Raw genomic sequence first — 17,214 nt, forward strand, 5'->3', positions numbered from 1 at the left:
TTCCCCAAGCGCATATCATTTTGGCAAGCAAAACCACGACACCGCCGCTTGTTTTTGGGGGGGTTTCAATTCATTTGTTTATTTCATTGTGAGAGAAAAGGCACTAAAGTAAATCGAGAAAGGAGCCAGTGACATTGACTTGGAAAACGGCGGTGAGAGTCGGGAAGGCTGAAAAACGGAAAATTGACGAGTTCCACCGCGCACACACACAAAAAAGAAATTGAAATTTCAAAAATGAAATCAAAGTGCAGCAAAAGTCCTTCTTTCACGATAAATAGTAGAATTTTGCCCTGGAACACAGCGTGCAAAACGCCATGGCGACCGCTTGCCAGACTCCCGCGCCACAATTTTCCTGGGAAATCATCCTAAAATATGCTTTATCTTGAGAAAATGTCACGCATGATCCGTGACCCTCAAGTATGTACAAAATGGTGGGGCGGGAGAGCTCTTATACTACCGCCGGTGGTCAAAGTGGTCTGGGTAGCAAAAAGTAACGCCATCCCGTCCGTTTTAGCCAAAACGGACGGGATGGTTTCCCTAGCCAAGACTTTGGAAGTAAATGCCTCTTCCCCCGTTTGTAAACGTCCACCGTCCAGGTGGATTTGCGTGGAGTGCTTTGGAAAAGGTATCGAAAGGGGAGGCAAGCGGCTGTGGGCTTCCGCGTGGGTTCAAAGGTCGTCTTGAAAGTAGCCCAGCTTGGCCAAAGACATGTGGCGGCGTAGCTGCATCACCTCCCAGAACATCTGCTCGGCTGACGGCGCCCAAAGGAGAAAGCGGAGGAAAAAATAGGCATATCAAAAAGGCTCATATTTCAAAAGGTGAGGCTGGGCTTGTTTCTTACCGTCCTGCTGCTTGACCAGCCCCTGGTGAATGTAACGGATGTAGGTGAAGAAATTGCACACGGCCGTGATCTGAAAAAAGCAAAAAAAAGGCCCGGCCGGTTAAAAGGTCGGCGGCCTCCGACGAGCACCGCCCTTCTCTTGTGCCGCAACTCACTCGGTAGCGGCAGTACGGCGACACAAAGTAATAGTTGGACGAGTCCCCGAACTTGATTCTGTGCTTGCAGCTTTTGGTCTGACCGCTCAGGGCGCACTTTCTGTCAATGGCGAGAAAGGGCTGTTACTCCCACCGCCGCCACACGGCACACTCCCTCCCCTCTCACTTGGGCCCGCCGCACTCCACGGCCGAGGCTTTGACCACGGGCAGCGGCTGGAATCCCACTGGCTCCACGCTGAGGGTGTTCTGCTCCACCGATTCCAAGATGGACGATCCCAGCTGAAAGTGAAGAGCCCAACACTCGTTCCATGGCAAAACAAAATATCCCAGTTTTTGTCTTTGAGTAACGAGAACGAAGCGACTGACCTCGCTCTTGCTAAAGGTGAGGCAGGGGTAAATGTCCTCGCGGTAAACCCGGCGCAGAAAGCAGCAAGCGGGGTCCAGCGTGGGCTCCTCCCTCCAAGCCTTGAACTCGGCAAAGAGCTGCGCGTCCGCCTGCCGGCGCAGGGGCGAGCGACCGTGACGCCGGCGCTCCGACGGGCAGCGTTCTTTGCGGGTGGGACGCACCTCTCGGCACTCCCGCACGATGGGCCGCGTGGCCGACGGGTCGGCCTGCGTCCCCGAGACGGCCGAGGAGGTGCTCTTGTTCCGGCTGTGACCCTTCCGGAAGGCCGTCTTGACGCCCACGTTTGGGAGCTCGCCCACCGGCGAGGTGGGGGACGAAAGGACCAGGGTCTTGAGGGCCCGCACCTCGGCCTGGAGGACGTCGATCTGGGGGAGGAGGAGGGACGACGGGGGTTGGCCGGAGGACGCTCGGGCCGGCTACTCTAAAGCCGTTCCTTCTCCCAGACGGGTTAGGGTCACGGGGCGCACATCAGACGGCGGCTCACCTTGCCCAGGGCTTCTTTCAGCTGCTTCTCGGCGCTGGCCTCCTTCACGTTGGCTTCCCTCACCATCTTGTGGGCCTCCTAAAGGACAAGAAGAGACAAGAAACGGCGGGCCGGAATGGCCAAATGAGCGAGAAGCCGGAAAACGCCGCTCGCCGGTGGATTTCGGCCACGCTATTGGACGGGCCGGGAAAAGTGGCGCCGCCCGCCGGTGGGTGGATCCCCGGGGGGGAAAAACAAGTGCCCTCTTGTCAAAGGAGGAAGGGGGCGGAGGCGCACCGACCTGAAAGAGGCTGGCGGTGAGCTCCTCCAGCTCCTGGCCCAGCTGATCGCGCACTTTTGACAACCTCTCACACTCCTCATCCTTTAACAGCAGCTCCTTACGCGCGCGCGCACGCACGCACGCACGCACGCACACCACGACAAGCAATGGCCATCCGACAAAGGTGAAGGAGAAATGAAAAGAAAATCATAATTGGCATCCTCCCTCGCTGACACTCAAATGAAATGTGGACACGCGGCAGGGGCAAATCAAAGGTGACGACAAACCACAAAAATGCCCATGGACGCGCGCAAACCAGCAAACGCCGCGGCTAAAGGGATGGGGTGGGGACGGCCCTCCTTTTACCCTCTGCGCTTTGGCCAGTTCCTCCTTCAGCCGCTCGTAGCCTTTCTCCCGCACCTCCATGACGGAAGGGCTGCGCAGGTGGGAAAAACTCTCGGCCGGCGCGCCGCATTCCTCGCCTTCGTCGCACATCGTGAACTTGACCTCGGCCGCGTCCGCCTCCGACGCGCTAGGGGGGGGGGTAATCGTTCAAACGACCCGTCTGGTGGACGAACGCCGGCTCTCTCGCTTACCCGCCATTGTGAGCGTGCGGCGACGTGGAGTAGACGGGGCGCGTGGGGAGCTGGTCGGCCCGCAGGCCGGCCGGCGGCGCCCCCAGCGAGTGGGTGCGGTACAGCGAGGTGGGTGGCGTGCTCTGGCAGGCGGGGGGGCGCTGCTCCGCTCGGCTCTGGGGGGGGCAAAGAAGGTTTCGTCAGGCAGAGGTTGGCGTGGAATCAAAAGAAATTTTCCAAATTCCCAAAATAATTCATGACTTCCCACTTCAAGTTTTAAATCTCCTTGTGCTTCTATAGTCATGAAAATAAGGCCGTTGGACTCCATTCAATTCAACCTAAGATTTGTGCAAGTGAAAGCAGCGCAAATGCTGCCACCCCGTGGTGACACGCGATAATTGCAATCGTCCGTCGCCGTCAACGGCAGGCGACAACTTAGAATAGCCAGGGGCTCCAAATCAACAGAAAGTGACCTGACCGAGACGACTGGCTATGAATGGACCATCTCGTGCCGTCCGTAGTGGCCACAGAGTTCACTTAGACGCTATTCCAATACCTTTTCGCCATGTGTATTTCGCCAGGATAGGCGAGCCGGCCGTACCTGCAGGTCAGGAGTGGTGGGCGAGGCCAGGTTGACCTCGTGGAAGCCCTCCAGGTTTTCGGCCTTAGTGGGGGCGCTGCTGCAGGACATGGCGGCGGCCCTGGTTCATCCTTCAGGCTAAAAGGCCAACACAAACAGAGAACGTCAACAACAACGTCGCCGTCCACTCGAAGAGGCCGTTTCCATCGACCGCCGCCGGTCTGGGCCAGTCGTTCGTGGCTCTGTCCATCACCATGGAGACCGGACCTGGAGAAGCTGTGGTAACCCGACACCGCAAAGGATGCCGCTTCTAGTTACGGGGTCATGTGATGAGGAGACACTTTGGAGCGGCGCTTTGCAGGCAAAACAAAACGCAACTGATGTCGGGATCAGACGGGTAGCGACAGCCTATCTTAGCTACTGTCAAAAAAATGACAAGTAGTCGCCAAAAAGGGGATTCTCAATAAAGAAAAAAAAAGGACGCAAAGCAGAAGGCAATAAAACAGTTGCGGTTGAGGGAAGGATGGCAGAAAAATCTATCTCATTTGACCCGTTGACTGTTCAACCATCAACAAAACTCATTGCAAACATTAGTACATGTTCATTCATATCTCGTAAATCTACTCTTGTTGTTCCCCACAAATCCGCTGGGGCAGCATTTGCTTTGCTCTTTCCCACTGACAGTTTTACGTCAGTCACCTGAACGCGCCCCAGATAAACAAGCTTCGAGCTAACGCGCCGGTCCTCAATATTGCATTTTAATACATGGTTATTTTGGTTGTTTGGGGTATTCCTCCTCAAGTCACATGTGCCCTCACAAAGACTGCCCTTTAAAATCCTACTTAGCTCGGGGCTAGCAGTTAGCTTTGAGCCAAAAGGCTAATGGCCACTATGACGGCTAACGTAACTCTGGCTAACATGCCCTTTGCAATTTGCAGTCGACGAGCTTGGTCAATGTTTTTCTTTGAAAGTAGTAGTAGTTTTATTTTCCACACTCAAGTTTCATTAAATCTTAGGGGGAAAAAACGTCAATCGCTCACTTAAGCTGCCAAAATGTAACAGACGGTTCCCTGTCCGATAATGGACGCACGTAAGCCATTTGGCATCTCAGCGATGCGGCCAAAGCCAGTTTATCTCGAAACTCGTGACTTGGGGTGGCGGTTTACTCACCGGACTCAGTCCGCGGCCTGAAGGCAGACGGTGGGACCCCTGCCACCGGGATAAATGAACGGAAAAACGACGTTTGCTGGCGGAGTGGAGCTCGTTGACGCAGCCCCGGCCGGCCGGCAGGCGCAATCAACTCCGAGGTGGTGCGTTCGGTGACTGCTCGGAAGCCAAAATCAAAGCGGAACTATTCTTTATTTTTATTTTATTTTATTTTGGAAGCACGGAGGTGACTCGGTTGGAATAGAACTAGCATTCCTGGAAGGTTAAACAATGAAATCACATGATGTGTAGACGTCCCCAATTTATGTTTATGAAAAGCCTGTAGTACCCAGGTTTTCCACAAGAGAGCGCTTAATGACAAACTCACCGTATTCAGGAGGATTTTTTTTCCTGACCAATGGAACTTTTTACACAGCCGAGTGAAAGCAGGGAACATTTCAGAAAAAAAAATACACGTTGGTTCAATTTCCTACTCCTCCACGCACGCACCCACAAGAGATAGGCGGGGCCAAGTTGTTGGCATCTTAAATTGTCGCGTCATCGGTCGAAGTGATGGAGTAAGCAGGCGGCGACACAAGTGGACGTAGCAGAAAGAAAGATCTATTTCTGGAAGGGAGAGATTTCAACGAGGATGGAGCTGTCAAATTTCGAGGTAAATCCTCTTCCACCTATTTAGCTAACCCCTTTTTAGATGGCTTTCTAATTTCCGATTTGAGCTCTTTTAATTCATCACTTAGATAACCTAGAATTTGCATGAAACTGTACCTTTGAGCGATATGGTGGCACTTGAAAACTGCGTGTTTTTTTGTTTCATTCACACTATTTAGCCATTTCAAAAACAATATACTGACTAATGACTCACTGCGCCGAACAGCGTTGATTTAGTCAGGGAGGGGAAAGTTTCTGTCCATTGTATACGAGTGAAGGTGTCAACAAAAAGCCAAGCATCCATCCGCGTATTTGCGCAAGGTGAAGTGGGTCACTGAAAAGTGCCAATGTAGTGATGCTATTCACTGGGACAAATGCTCAAACGGGGCAGCGAAACTGGACAATTTGGAGAACAATAGTCCTACTAATGATGTCCTTTTGTTGACACGACAACTGAGCCAAGCGAGCCAGGAAGCCAAAAAAAGTGATCTTCTCCATTGCGAAATCAAGTCAAGTGGCGCAGTTTCGGGGTGAGGAGCCGCAAGCCGCACATTCTGGATAAACTGGTCTGTCCGCCGCGATGGGAATTCAACATTCATACCACAGTACCTTGACACGCCAGCCCAATTTGGAGCGCCAATAGACAAATCACGACTTTGACGATTGTGCTTGTGAGACGGCTAAATTTAAATGCCAACGAAACCGAGAAATAAGAAACTTGGACGGACTGCTTGCCATTTAAACCCCAATTTTCCCTTGTCGTCTCTCCTTCAGAGCCAGGTGACCGGGTGAAGAGCAGACATGAACGGGCTTCCGGCTTAGTGGTTCCCAAGATGTCCAAAGCGCTACCGAGCCCTTCCGGCCTGATCCAGGACATGGCCAACAATCAGGGGCGCTCCCGACTCAACGGCGCCTTGAGGCGGAGCTCCAAATCGCGGGTAAGACCGGAAAAACATTTACGCTTCGCCTAGCGAGTACGGAATGAAGGAGGAATAAAGGCCAGCGTCCGTGATGGTGAGGGCTTGCTCCAGTGCCCTTTGGTGGGAGGGACAAGGAGCATTGACACTGTATGGGGCCCCTGTTCCGCTCTTCCATTATGACCTTGTTTACACAAAACACACAGCCGCCCGCTAATCACACCTGCTCGACCAGCTGACACGCCACCGCGCCCCGCCCCGACCGGTTCCGCCGGCCATTTTTTTGTTCTAGTCCCCAGCCTCGTCGCCTTTACACGTTGGCAGACGGCGGCCGTACGCGGGTGCCTACGTGTGGATCTCACCGACGCCGCTGGTTGACTGACGACGTTTGTTCTTTTCCGGACGCGGGCAGGATGAAGACGCGCTGGGCTTTCTGAGCCCGGAGGAGAAGGAGTGCCTGCAGTTTTTCGAGAAGACCATCGGCTCCTTGGAGAGCGGCTTGGAGGAAGACGAGCTCGGGGCCGCCGCAAGTCAAGGATCGCTCAAGTCCACGGGAAGCCCAAATCTTCCGGCCCGGGAGATGGACGGAGATGATCTCGCCAGAGTACCTCCTCTCTCGACCGGAAGCTTCGGCGCCAAAGATCAGGATATCATAGACCTGGTCCGGCCAGATCCTGACTTGATGCTTGCCAAGTTACCGGTCTTCAAACCTACCAGTCCAGGTATGGCGTGTTTCTTATTTCTTTGTGGTCTGTTAAAGAAAAAAACAAATCTTCTGTTAAAAACAAGTCTTATCACGTGTCCCTCTCAGATTTTCAGAAGATGACCTACAACCCCGACAGTCACTTTGAGATGAAAATGCGACACGATCACTCGGACGAGCACGTCTACCAGCCGGCCGGCCTGGTCCCCACCCCCGTCCTCATTGCCAAAAAGATCGCCGAGGACCAGGCGGGGGCGGCCGGCTCGTCTCTGCTCCGGGGCGGGCGCGGCCACGAGGGTGAAAAGTCGGCGGGGCGTGGCGAAGACGTCCACAGCAAGCAGGGTCCTCCCACCTTCGCCAAACCTAGCAGATACCCCGCCAACATCAGTATGATTCTGGGCAACAAAGAGCAGCAGAATCCGCCGGCGTTCAACATCAACCTGAACGACAGGCGCGCGTTGGTGATGTCCAACCTGACGGGAGGAGCCCAAGTCCTCCCGCCCGAGCAACCCAAGGCTAATTTGGCGGCCAAGAAGCACGGTCCTCCCGCTCGCAGCATATCCTTCAAGGACCCCACGCCGGAGCAAACCCGGATGGAGGCGCTGTCTAAACTGGGTCTGACCGGGAACCGGGCCCGTTCCGCGGGCGACACCATGGACGGCGCCGCCCCCGGGCCCGTCCCGACGACGGTGAGCGCCATGGCCGCCTTGGCAGAAACCAGGAGCAGGGTATCCCCGAGGGAGAGCGGCATCCTTACCCCAGACTCCCAGATCTACCCGTCCGGCAAAAAGGCAGTGAGTCCGTCCTGGGAACTCCCTCGGAAGCCCGCGGTGAGCCCGCCTCGGGCGGGGAAGACCTCCCCGCACGCCAGCCCGTCGGACATCGCGTCGCTGGAACTGAACAGCTTCGGAGGGAAATCCATCGTGGTCACCCCGGGGCCCGCTAAGAAAGAACCGGCGTTCGGCTCGGAAGCCCAGGCGGTTCCTCGGGTGACGGGGCCGCCCGGCCAGTTCAACAGCTACGGAGGCAAGTCCACGATGGTCAGCCCCGCCTCCGGCGGCGGCGGCACGGCGGCGGCGGCCAAGGGCCATCTTCCCGACATCCTGAGCTCCCACATCCAGGTGAATCCGAGAGCCCGGCTCCCGCCCGCCGAGCTCAACAGCTACGGGGGCAAGAGTCAGACCATCGAGCCCGCCGCCTCCAAAGGGCCGGCCCCGAGCCCGGCCCCCAGGATCCCTCCGGCCTCGCGTGGCCCAGCCGACGCGCTAGCCAAGACGTCCTCCAAGCCCAAGCAGAAACCGGCGCCCATGTTCCGTTCCCAGGGCATCACCGTGCAGTTTTCTGGCCGAGGGGCCAACGAGGATTCTCGCAAGCAGGCGCTCAAGCAACTGGGGCTGCTCAAAGAGTCGTGACGCTAACCTTTGGCCCGTGTCGGCTCTCTTGGCCTCTCCGCCGAAGGCGTGGCGGCGGAGACCCAATTACGTGGAGAAGAAAGAGCGGTGCGACCAGTTTTGCGCCGTCCACACGTGAAGTTTGCCGAAGGGGACCTTATTTTTACCGCTGTATTTACTGACTTGGTTCTTTGTGGGTCGCTTTGGGGAGAGGAGCAAACGTAGTGCTTTTTCAGTGCCAAGTTAGCGCCAGTCATTTTGGGGAGAAAGCTTTTTGGGGCACTGGAAGTTATTTTTAACGGCGCGGAGCAGCCTCCTCCACTCCCCGCGAACTTTGGAAGGGCTTCATTTTTCACTTGGCGCCCGCTAATGTTAGTATTCCAACCGCGGGGCGTCCAAATATAGATTCTCGTGGCTAATTGGCACTTGGGAAATGCGCCACGGATGGCGGTGCATCCAATCCGTAATAACGGAGGCGCGTGCGCCTTTGTTTGTCAGACTCCGGTGTCTGTGGTTCAGCTACAGTAAGTACTATTCTAAGTACATTTGAAGGAAGTGACATCACGGCGTGGCTTTTGCAGCGTTATCGCTGCGGGAAACTAAAGAGCTGGTGAATGTTGTTGATAGACTCCGGTTTTCTCTGTAGCATATCTACAGTCATTATGAAGTATGTCGATCAGAATTGGCCGTTCTGACTTTATTGTTGTATGTTTGGCCTTTCTTTTAACTTCAATTATGTTCATTTCATGACATGGGGTGCGGGAAAGGGGGAAATGTTTGCCTTTCCCGTCTTGTAAGCACTTGGAATGGGGAACAGGCCTGCCCTTTTTCTTTAGTTTTTTAAACCACAGCTCAACTAAGTGGATGAAATAAGAGGCCACTTGACGCTTGTAAAGGACACACGCAGTGTAATTTGGAAATCAGGGAGAAGAAGCTCAGGCAATGGATGGCTCAAAACAAAAAAGAAAGACAACAAATCCAACAAGACTGCTTGACATTTGTTGGCGGAAGTCAAAAGAGTCAAAGGGTTGAAGTGCGCTTACTATTCCCAGTGGATATTGATTGACTTTATTGCCATGAAGTTGGGACTTGCGTGGGAGGGAGGGATGGCCTTTCAAAATAAACTTTAAAATATCTTTGTATTAGTATCAGGACAATAAAGCTATTCAATTCATTTGCACTTGGCATTTCTCTCTCTTGTTGTCAGACGGTAAAAATGCAGGTCTTTTCTATTTGAGAAGGTCACGCTCAACTTGGGATTCATTTACAGTTGGTCGGGAAATTTCACTCCACCGCTTCTCTGCACTTTTCGTACATTTGAGGACGGCGCCGGTCGGCCTTCCCAACTTCGAGTGGATATTGAAAAAGCGCACGGCCCCCCCGCCCCAAGCCAACTCTCCGCTGGCACACCTGTCCGTCCATGAGGAATTTATTGTCCGTCGTCCTCCGCTTGTAAGCTTGTGTGTCGTCTCAGGCCACAGACAAAAAGAAAAACCTGGAAACCACCCCCGCTCTCCGCATTGGTGTGTCCGTCCGTCCGTCCGTCCGTCTGTCCTCCACGGGGGGCCCCCGGTCCGGGCGGGGGGTCGTCGAGGTCGGCCACGGCATCGGCGGGCGCCTTTTGTGAGGCGCGGTGGGTGGGTGGGTGGCCCTCACCCGTCGGACAGCTTTCCCCTCCGATCTTCTCCCTCTTCTGGCCCAGCCGAGGACTCGTCAACGTCTCCTGGGAACGACAGTCGGTCTTGGTGAGAGGACGCCGCGGTCCGGCTTGGGCCGCCGCTTCCCGGGAGCTCACCTTCCTCCGGTCTTGAAGATCAGGTCGGCGTTGGGGGCGCCTTTGGGGTGCTGGTAGCGGGGCCGACGCTCGCGGTTGGTGTTGGCCTGCGCCGGACGCTGGGCCAGGGACTGCAGCATCTCTGCAAACAAATGGGGGTGTGGTCAATGACTGCCAGTGGGCAGAAAGCTGGAGTGGACGTCCTTACCCTGGTAGTCTTCCTGCTCCTGGCGCTCGTTGATGTCCAGGGTGAGCTTCTTCATCCTCATGCGTTCCTCTTGCTCGGCCTGCTGTTGGTTAAAGTGGTTGGCGGCCAGGTGGGACGACAGCGGCACGTTCAGGATCTTGTACTGCCGGACCAATGCAAAAATAAAAGCCAGTCATTTACACTGGGCGCGAGCGGTATTTTTCCAGAGACTAATCCCCGATCTGGCCTCGAGGGGACGATCATCTGCATATCCTTGAAATAAGGTGACACAACAGTGACTTGTACTAGGATTAAAAAAGAAACTCCAAATCATCCAACTGTACACACTTTTTAGTTTTTTTGAAATAGCAATAATACCTGCTCTGTAGAGGCTTAAATGCTAACGTGTGCAAAAGTCACAGTGCATAAAGTATGTAGTGTGTGTGTGTGTGTGTGGGGCACGCAGGGCAAGGTAACAAGGACGTTCTGTGTACTTGTCCGTCAATTTTGTGGTCCCGACGTGGGAAAGCAGGACACACCCTACAGTAGGAGAGGCCCGCAAACCGCACATTCCGCAGCTCCAGAGTCAATATTATTGCTGTGTATGTTTTGGGGGAATTTTTTTGTGAAAAACGGCCCTCTAGTGTTCAACCACATGAGTATTAGGCAGTAGGCAAATTTGCTAGCAGGATGGGCACAAATGTTCAAATCAACATTTTTTTTTCAAATTAAAAAAAAGGAGCAATAGTTAGTTGTTTTGCCATTTGTTCCTCCTAGTTGACACACCCAACGGCCCCACCAAGCCAACATAAAAATAAGGCAGAGAAGGAAGATGGAGATAGAGTTGGTTGGTTACCTGCTGCTTGTTGCCCTTGCGCGTGAGCATGACAAACTGCATGGTTTCCGAGACGTCCGTGTCGCCGATGCAGGGCGGGCCGGCGCCTCCCTTTCTCAGCTGGCTTTTGAGCTGCAGGGGGATGGCCACGTCCAGCTGGTGCACCTTTACCGACTCGCCAGTACGCTGCTGCGGGGGTCCAGGGGACGGCCATCAACCAACGGTCAAGCGCAACCGCGCACCGGCAGCGACTCGGACCCACCTGCAGGTTCTCCAGCATCATCTTGTCCAAGGCCTGAATGAAGTCCTCGTCCTCGGCGCACGCCACGTGGCGGAGCCCGCCGCCGCGGATGGTCACCTCCTACGCGGAGACGGCCAAAGGTCAAAGGGGCTTGGGGCGTCGGGCCGTTGTTTTTGAGCGGCCTGGGCTCACGTTATTCTCCTCGTCCGTCTCGTTTTCCTTGTTGGAGTCCGTCAGGTCGTCGGTGTTCTCCTCTTCCTCGTCGTCGCGCTCGTCCTCTTCGTTGTCGGAGGCCTCCTGCGGCCCACACGGCGGGCGCTTAGACCCCGCCCACCCGGCCGGTATCAGTCGGCGTAGACGGGCCACTCACGTCCTCCTCGGCCTCGTTCATCTCGCTCTCGTTGCCCGACTGCTCCTCGGTCTCGGCGCCGCCTTCCTCGTCTTCGTCGTCGTCCTCCTCGTCCGGGCCGTCGCCTTCGCTCATGGCGCTGGAGCGACCGTCCTTCTCCATGGCCAGGCCTGGGGAGTCACAGAAAATATCTTTAACCTCTCAATTGAGCGTACGGCTAGCAAAGCAGAGTACCCGGAGAAAAGCCACGGGAGGGGAGTGGCGCAGAAGTGGACTTGTGTGCATTTTTTGTTGCCACAACGGCGGAGAGGGCGGTCTACATTTTTCAGGCCGGCAAACAAAGCTGCCCTTTTTAACGGGCTGCCGAGTGACACGACACAAACATCCTTGGGTGAAACTAAACAAGCCCCCCCCCCCAGATTTTTCCGGTGCAAAACGCCGATGGGTGGGTAGCGAAGGGTCACTTCCTTAAGAATGTCACGTCCCCTCCGTTGTTTTTACACTTAATGACTTGTTCTCAGGAGCGGAATTGATCCGAACAACGCCTTCCGACAAACATTTGATGAACATTTGGGGAATGTGATGGGGTCTGGCGGAAAACACAGTAGCTCAACCAGTGAGACAGGGTGCCACACCCTCTGACGACATGAATAGTTAAGTGGCACCTTCTCGATTTCCTTTGGGCAACTGAAATGCCTCGAAAGAGTTTGCCACTCCCAAAAAGAAATCCAAAGGTAGAGCCATCTTAGGCCATTCTATTGCGACCGGCAGAGATCAAAATCAATTGGACGACTTTTTGCACTGACCCAGTTTGACGAGCACCTCCCGCTCCAGGTCCGCCACCTGCCTGGTGGCCTCCTCCAGGGAGGCCGCCATCCTCATTTTGGGCCTGAGCAGCTCCAGAGTGTCGCTGATCATGTAGTCGATGTCGATGGGGAAAGGGTGCTCCTTGGTCCAGGCCTCCACGCTCTTTTTCCACCACACGTAGCGCTGCGTCCATCCAAAACAAAAGCAAAGCGCAAAATGGAGCCCCCGTCCACGGAGGGAACTCGTCCCCGGCGCGCTCACCTGAAAGTAGATGAGGAAACAGTCCAGCTTCTTCTTGCTGGAGCCCCGGTCAAAGTACTGTCCGCAGGTGTCCAGCAGCGTGCAGACCAGGCGGATGCGGAACAGGTGCTCGGGGGGGTCCAGCGCGCAGGGGCTGCCGTCCTGGTTGACGCCAAAGGAGATGAAGGAGAAGAGCGTGCGGAAGATGACGGCCGACTCCACCATGCGGTAGTTGTACAGCTCGCCCAGGAACTTGGCGCTGCTGATGCGCCGCTGGTTGAACTTGGGCTGGTTGACCTGAGAAAGATGGACGTGTGTCACGCTCAACTTCCCCAGGTGGGCAGATTTGCCATGACTTGCCACGCACCTCCATGCCCAGGCGGATGTCCTCCAGGACCCCGTCCACCACGTGGATGCCCACGTCCTCCTGGTAGGCCACCAGGCCGGCCAGCAGGTTGGCCACGCAGTGGATGCTGTTGTACTTGACGTTCCAGATGTTGACCATGCAGCAGATGAGGTAGCTCTTGACCTCGGGGTCCTGCCAGGGCAGCTTGCGCATCTGCCTGAGCACCTTCTCCGTGGTCACCTTGGACAGGTCCTTGTAGAGCAGCTTGCGAATGTACTCCTGCAGCGGCGGCCTCTTCTTCTTCACCGTCTTTCCCACCGGCGGCGGGTTGCAGTAGTAGTAGGCGTTCTCCACCATGGTCACGTAGCGGGCGTCCAGGTGCTGGGCTTGCTTTTTACGCATCATTTGTTCCTGGACAAGAGGGTCAACGGGGGTCAACGTGCACGGCCCGCCAGCGAGTCAAGACAACGACAAAAAAATCGGACTCCATCGGACGGACTGACCAGCAGGACGCTGGTGCGCAAGTGCGACTCCGGCGACCTGAAGAGGAAGCGCCCGCACGTCTCCAGCAGGGTGCACGCCATCTCCACGTGGTGGTGGGTGAAATCAGATAGCAGCATCTGGGGGTGAAAAAAAACACAAAATGGGGCCCATTGAAAGGGAAGGGGGCCTTTCCCGGGCGACGTACCTTCAGGCAGTGAAGCGTGTCCGTCTTGGAGAACATCTTGAACTTGGCCAGTTCCCCGATGAACCTGACGGTCTTATTTTTGGTCTCGATGTTGATCTGGTCCTTCTTGCGGATCTGCAGTGGCAAAGGCCAAACGTCGAGCAAAGCTCCGCCTTCGCCACCCCAGCGTGACGGTTAGTGTCCGGGACTCACGTGAAACCTGAAGTCTCCTTTCAGCATGGAGCAGAGGTCATCGGCCACGTCTGACATGCAGGGATGAAGGGTGGCCACCAGGCGGGAGTAAAAAGGCAGGAGGTCCAACCTGCAAACAAAGGACTCCAGTTACGTCGCCGCCTAGTGGCCAAAATGGGAAATTCTGAGAGCAGCAGCAGTTCTTATTTATTCACATAATGTGTGGCGTGTGTGAAATGACCTCTGACGCGGCACCGTGAAGAGAGCTCGCACCAGCTTCCTTCTGTTGGATTTGGTGTTCATGTTCATGCAAAAGTCCATGGCGGCCTGCAAGGGTCAAGGCGCACTTAGCGAGTTCTCGGCGGAGCGGCCCGACCCGCCCGGCCGCCGCCGGCCGCCGCCGGCTGCTCACCTTGTCGATGAGGTCTCGGTTGACGCAGTTGGGGAGCTGCTGGATGAAGGCGTCCGCAATCAGCTTCAGGTGGGAGCCCGTGCTGGCCTCTTCGTCCTCTTGCTCTAAAAACAGCGCCCAAAGTTGAGTGAACGCCCGGCCGGCCGGGAACGCGTTACCGTCCGTTTCGCCGCTCTTCACCCTGCTCGTCGATCATCTTTTTGGCCAGTTCTTCGCTCTCGGCCTCGTCGGGCGCCTCCGCTTCCAGAGGCTCGTCGGCGATGTCCAGGGCTTCCAGCTCCATCTCCAGCTCCAGTTCCTCCGTGGCGCCGGCGGCCTCCTTGGCGTCTGCCCAAAAATGGTACCAAAGGGGAGGCATTGGGAAAAGCCGGGAAGGAATTTAGCAAATTCTGGCGAGGCTTTTCCGGCAAAAAGACCTTTGGCCTCATCCTTGTCTTTGCCCTGGCCGCCCTTCTCGTTGTCCTTGAAGAGGATGGCGGGCACGAAGGCCTTGAGGTCCACCAGGTTCTCGTAGAAGTTGCGGGCGTCTTCGTCCTCCCAGATGCCGCCCTCCAGGTCGTACTCTCCGGGCTTGCCGGGCGTGAAGACGTCGATGCCGGGGCCGTGTTCTGGGGTCGGCGGCGGCGGGGTGATTAGCTCGGCCCGTCCGTCTAGCTTACCGAGTCGAGGCGAAAAGACGCACCTTCCTGCACGCTCTTGTCCTGAGGTAACTCTGGCATGTTTTCGTCCAGGAGGTCGGCCAGGGACTGCGTGTTGGCCAGCAGTTTCTGGTAGGACGTGGCAAACTCTTCGTACTGCTTGTGGCGGTCCTCGCTCAGCTCTCCTTTGGAATGCAAGATGCGCCTGAAGGAGGGCCCATAGAAGATTAGCTGGCAAAGGTCAAGTCGGCCGGGCAAACCCTAACCCGGCCGGCCTCACCTGTTCTGCCTTTCGATGTTCTGCAGCTCCCGGTGGTCCTTCTTCAGGTGCTTGGCCAGGGAGGTAAAGTACTCGCGCAGAAGGTTCTGGAAGGGCTGCTGCTTCTCGGCGTTGATGATCTCGCTGGGAGGAAAGGTCAGGCCGTACTTTTGGGCGGCCGCCTTGACCTTTCGCGGCAGCAGCCCGGCGATGTCGTCCCCGCAGTGCTTGCAGAAGCTGATGACCACCGACACGTGCGTGTGCGTGTCGCGGTCGGCGGCGATGATGTTCTTCAGCTGCTCGTAGATGAGCGAGAGGCCCTCCTTGTCGGTGAAGAAGCCCACGATGGTGAGCTCGGCCAGGAAGCGCAGGTCGGTGCGCAGCTTGCTGACGTTGGGCGCCTTGTCCTCCTTGCGCGCCTCAAAGTGCCTCCTCCAGCCCTGCAGCAGCAGCGGCGCAAATTCGCCATAGCGCTGGTGGAAGAGCGAGCAGAGGTGCACGGCGCAGCCCACGTCCGAGATCTTCAGCTTGGCCTCCACCACCGAGGCCACCGCCTCGCCGATGTACTTGCTGAGGTTGAGCGAGGCAAAGTCGTGGGAGAGCGAGTCGCGCTGCTGCTCGGTGAGCGTGCGCAGCTTCTTGACGAAGGCCGTGTTCTTCTTCAGGCTGGAGTCCAGGCGGCTGAAGAAGGCCTCTTCCGGCCGGGCCTCGTGCGCCTTCTGGTTCTTGCCGCGCAGTTCCTTCCTGCAGTGGTGGCGCTCCCAGGCCTCCTGTTGCAGCTGCCGTCCTTCCTCCTGCTCCCTGCAACAAGTCCACACCACCTCATCAGTTTCACAAGTTTCACACGGACGGCGATTCCGAAATAGCGCCGCGGAATAGCCTACCTGAGGAGAGCGGCCTCCTCCTCGCGTCGTCTCCTGGCCTCCTCCTCTTGAAGCTTCTTCTCTTGCTCCTCCTGCTGCCTCTTGAACTCCTCCTCCTTCTGCTTCAGCTCTTCCTCGGCTTTCTGTTTGTCCTCCTCCTTCTTCCTTCGATCCTTCTCCTCTTTCTTCTTCTTCTCCTCCTCCTGCCGCTTCCGCTTGTCTTCTTTGCCGGAGTCCTTCTTGCCGCTGGCCTTGGCCTCGTCTCTGGCTTTGTCTTTGTCCTGCTGCGGCGGCGGAGCCGTGGCTTTCCTCTCCGCGTCTGTCTCCTTTTCTTTGTCCTTGACGCCGGAGGAGCAGGCGTCTTTCTCGTCCATGTTTACCGAGCGCTTGCGTTCAGCGGGCATACTAACGCCGTCCAGGAGGGGGACACACAAAAAGGGATTCTTATGTTATTAATTCAAATCGTGGATCACTAGTTTTATGTAAACGTGAATAATTTACAAAACAAATGCGACCGTCTAGACTACACCGACGTGTAGCAAAAAAAAAAAAAAAACATTGCTATTGCCTGTAATATTGGTCGTAAATACAACAAAGCACACTTGTCATGTTTCGCTGTTAGCCGTTTAGCTTAGCTTCGTGATTTCGAACCTATTCCTATCTTCTCAATCAAAATATACAGCGCGGTTTTGGCACTACGGTGAGGTTGATAAAACAGACCGACTTCAACAATCTCGCAGACCTTGCTATTACGGAACACTGGAAGTGAAAAACAAAGTGAGTAGTATGGCTAACTTTCAGCTAGGCCACTCCATTACATGGCCGCCTTGCAATAAGGTGTAAACAAACCTTTTTGACAATGTCCAAGTGTGCCATAGGAAGTGCGTCAATTAACGGTAACCTCCTTTACTTCATTTTACTTCATATTGTGGCACAATGTGCCCGATAGGAATGTAAAATATGTCGAAAATTATAACTTTACCTGCTGGTGGAAGGAAAATAAACATCGGTCACTAACGTTTGATTTCCGTGTGCCACGAAGGACCCCGTAAGCGGCGCTAACAAGTGCGCCTGAGTAAAAACATTTACTATTGTTAATCATTTTCCAAACACGATTTTTCCTGTAATTGAGTAGCAGTGTGCATTCCAACTTAATCAATTCTATGCTAACATTAAATTTACATTTCAACCAAACGAGAGAGACACGTCCAATTTAAACAATATACAAGCTATTACATTTGCTTAGTACAACATGAAGAAGTAAATCCTTTGAGTTTG

The 17,214-nt window shown here is 55.3% G+C and overlaps 3 protein-coding genes across 7 annotated transcripts; 1 reads left to right on the forward strand and 2 right to left on the reverse strand.

Moving 5' to 3' along the window:
* Positions 1–48: 48 nt before the first annotated feature.
* rab3ip (RAB3A interacting protein (rabin3)) lies at positions 49–4,785 on the reverse strand. The gene is made up of 12 exons (XM_077709175.1): positions 4,471–4,785; positions 3,322–3,438; positions 2,742–2,896; positions 2,512–2,677; positions 2,167–2,262; positions 1,887–1,964; positions 1,564–1,767; positions 1,363–1,491; positions 1,163–1,275; positions 997–1,096; positions 842–911; positions 49–751 (listed from the first exon to the last, which is right to left on the reverse strand). Exons 2-12 carry the CDS (start codon positions 3,409–3,411, stop codon positions 669–671), a joined length of 1,284 nt encoding a protein of 427 aa, XP_077565301.1. The 5' UTR covers positions 3,412–3,438; positions 4,471–4,785; the 3' UTR covers positions 49–668.
* Positions 4,201–9,306, forward strand: proser2 (proline and serine rich 2). The gene is made up of 4 exons (XM_077709174.1): positions 4,201–5,119; positions 5,890–6,053; positions 6,445–6,754; positions 6,844–9,306. Exons 2-4 carry the CDS (start codon positions 5,949–5,951, stop codon positions 8,145–8,147), a joined length of 1,719 nt encoding a protein of 572 aa, XP_077565300.1. The 5' UTR covers positions 4,201–5,119; positions 5,890–5,948; the 3' UTR covers positions 8,148–9,306.
* Positions 9,008–16,979, reverse strand: upf2 (UPF2 regulator of nonsense mediated mRNA decay). Of its 5 annotated transcripts, none has more exons than XM_077709171.1 (21): positions 16,919–16,979; positions 15,958–16,341; positions 15,095–15,874; positions 14,859–15,019; positions 14,593–14,784; positions 14,357–14,503; positions 14,177–14,280; positions 14,006–14,091; positions 13,786–13,894; positions 13,594–13,707; positions 13,409–13,525; positions 12,927–13,316; positions 12,581–12,856; positions 12,319–12,502; positions 11,534–11,682; positions 11,356–11,460; positions 11,185–11,283; positions 10,944–11,108; positions 10,109–10,250; positions 9,922–10,042; positions 9,008–9,849 (listed from the first exon to the last, which is right to left on the reverse strand). In XM_077709171.1, exons 2-21 carry the CDS (start codon positions 16,338–16,340, stop codon positions 9,840–9,842), a joined length of 3,834 nt encoding a protein of 1,277 aa, XP_077565297.1. In that variant the 5' UTR covers position 16,341; positions 16,919–16,979; the 3' UTR covers positions 9,008–9,839. The 5 variants fall into 5 exon arrangements, with proteins under 5 accessions (XP_077565297.1, XP_077565295.1, XP_077565296.1 ...); XM_077709169.1 differs by having other exon boundaries at positions 10,944–11,111; XM_077709170.1 differs by having other exon boundaries at positions 10,944–11,111; positions 16,786–16,935.
* Positions 16,980–17,214: the final 235 nt, after the last annotated feature.

Source organism: Stigmatopora nigra, chromosome 23 (genome assembly GCF_051989575.1).
Source record: "Stigmatopora nigra isolate UIUO_SnigA chromosome 23, RoL_Snig_1.1, whole genome shotgun sequence".
Lineage (NCBI taxonomy): Eukaryota > Metazoa > Chordata > Actinopteri > Syngnathiformes > Syngnathidae > Stigmatopora > Stigmatopora nigra.

Coding starts and splice junctions, on each gene's coding strand:
- rab3ip (XM_077709175.1), bottom strand. CDS start 3,411: ATGTCCTGCAGCAGCGCCCCCACTAAGGCCGAAAACCTGGAGGGCTTC. Junction 1,965..2,166: donor TCACCGCCAGCCTCTTTCAG/GTCGGTGCGCCT, acceptor CTTGTCCTTTAG/GAGGCCCACAAGATGGTGAG. Junction 912..996: donor CGCCGTACTGCCGCTACCGA/GTGAGTTGCGGC, acceptor TGCTTTTTTCAG/ATCACGGCCGTGTGCAATTT.
- proser2 (XM_077709174.1), top strand. CDS start 5,949: ATGTCCAAAGCGCTACCGAGCCCTTCCGGCCTGATCCAGGACATGGCC. Junction 6,054..6,444: donor GGCGGAGCTCCAAATCGCGG/GTAAGACCGGAA, acceptor GGACGCGGGCAG/GATGAAGACGCGCTGGGCTT. Junction 6,755..6,843: donor CTTCAAACCTACCAGTCCAG/GTATGGCGTGTT, acceptor TGTCCCTCTCAG/ATTTTCAGAAGATGACCTAC.
- upf2 (XM_077709169.1), bottom strand. CDS start 16,340: ATGCCCGCTGAACGCAAGCGCTCGGTAAACATGGACGAGAAAGACGCC. Junction 14,504..14,592: donor AGACAAGGATGAGGCCAAAG/GTCTTTTTGCCG, acceptor ATTTTTGGGCAG/ACGCCAAGGAGGCCGCCGGC. Junction 13,708..13,785: donor AAGGAGACTTCAGGTTTCAC/GTGAGTCCCGGA, acceptor TTGCCACTGCAG/ATCCGCAAGAAGGACCAGAT.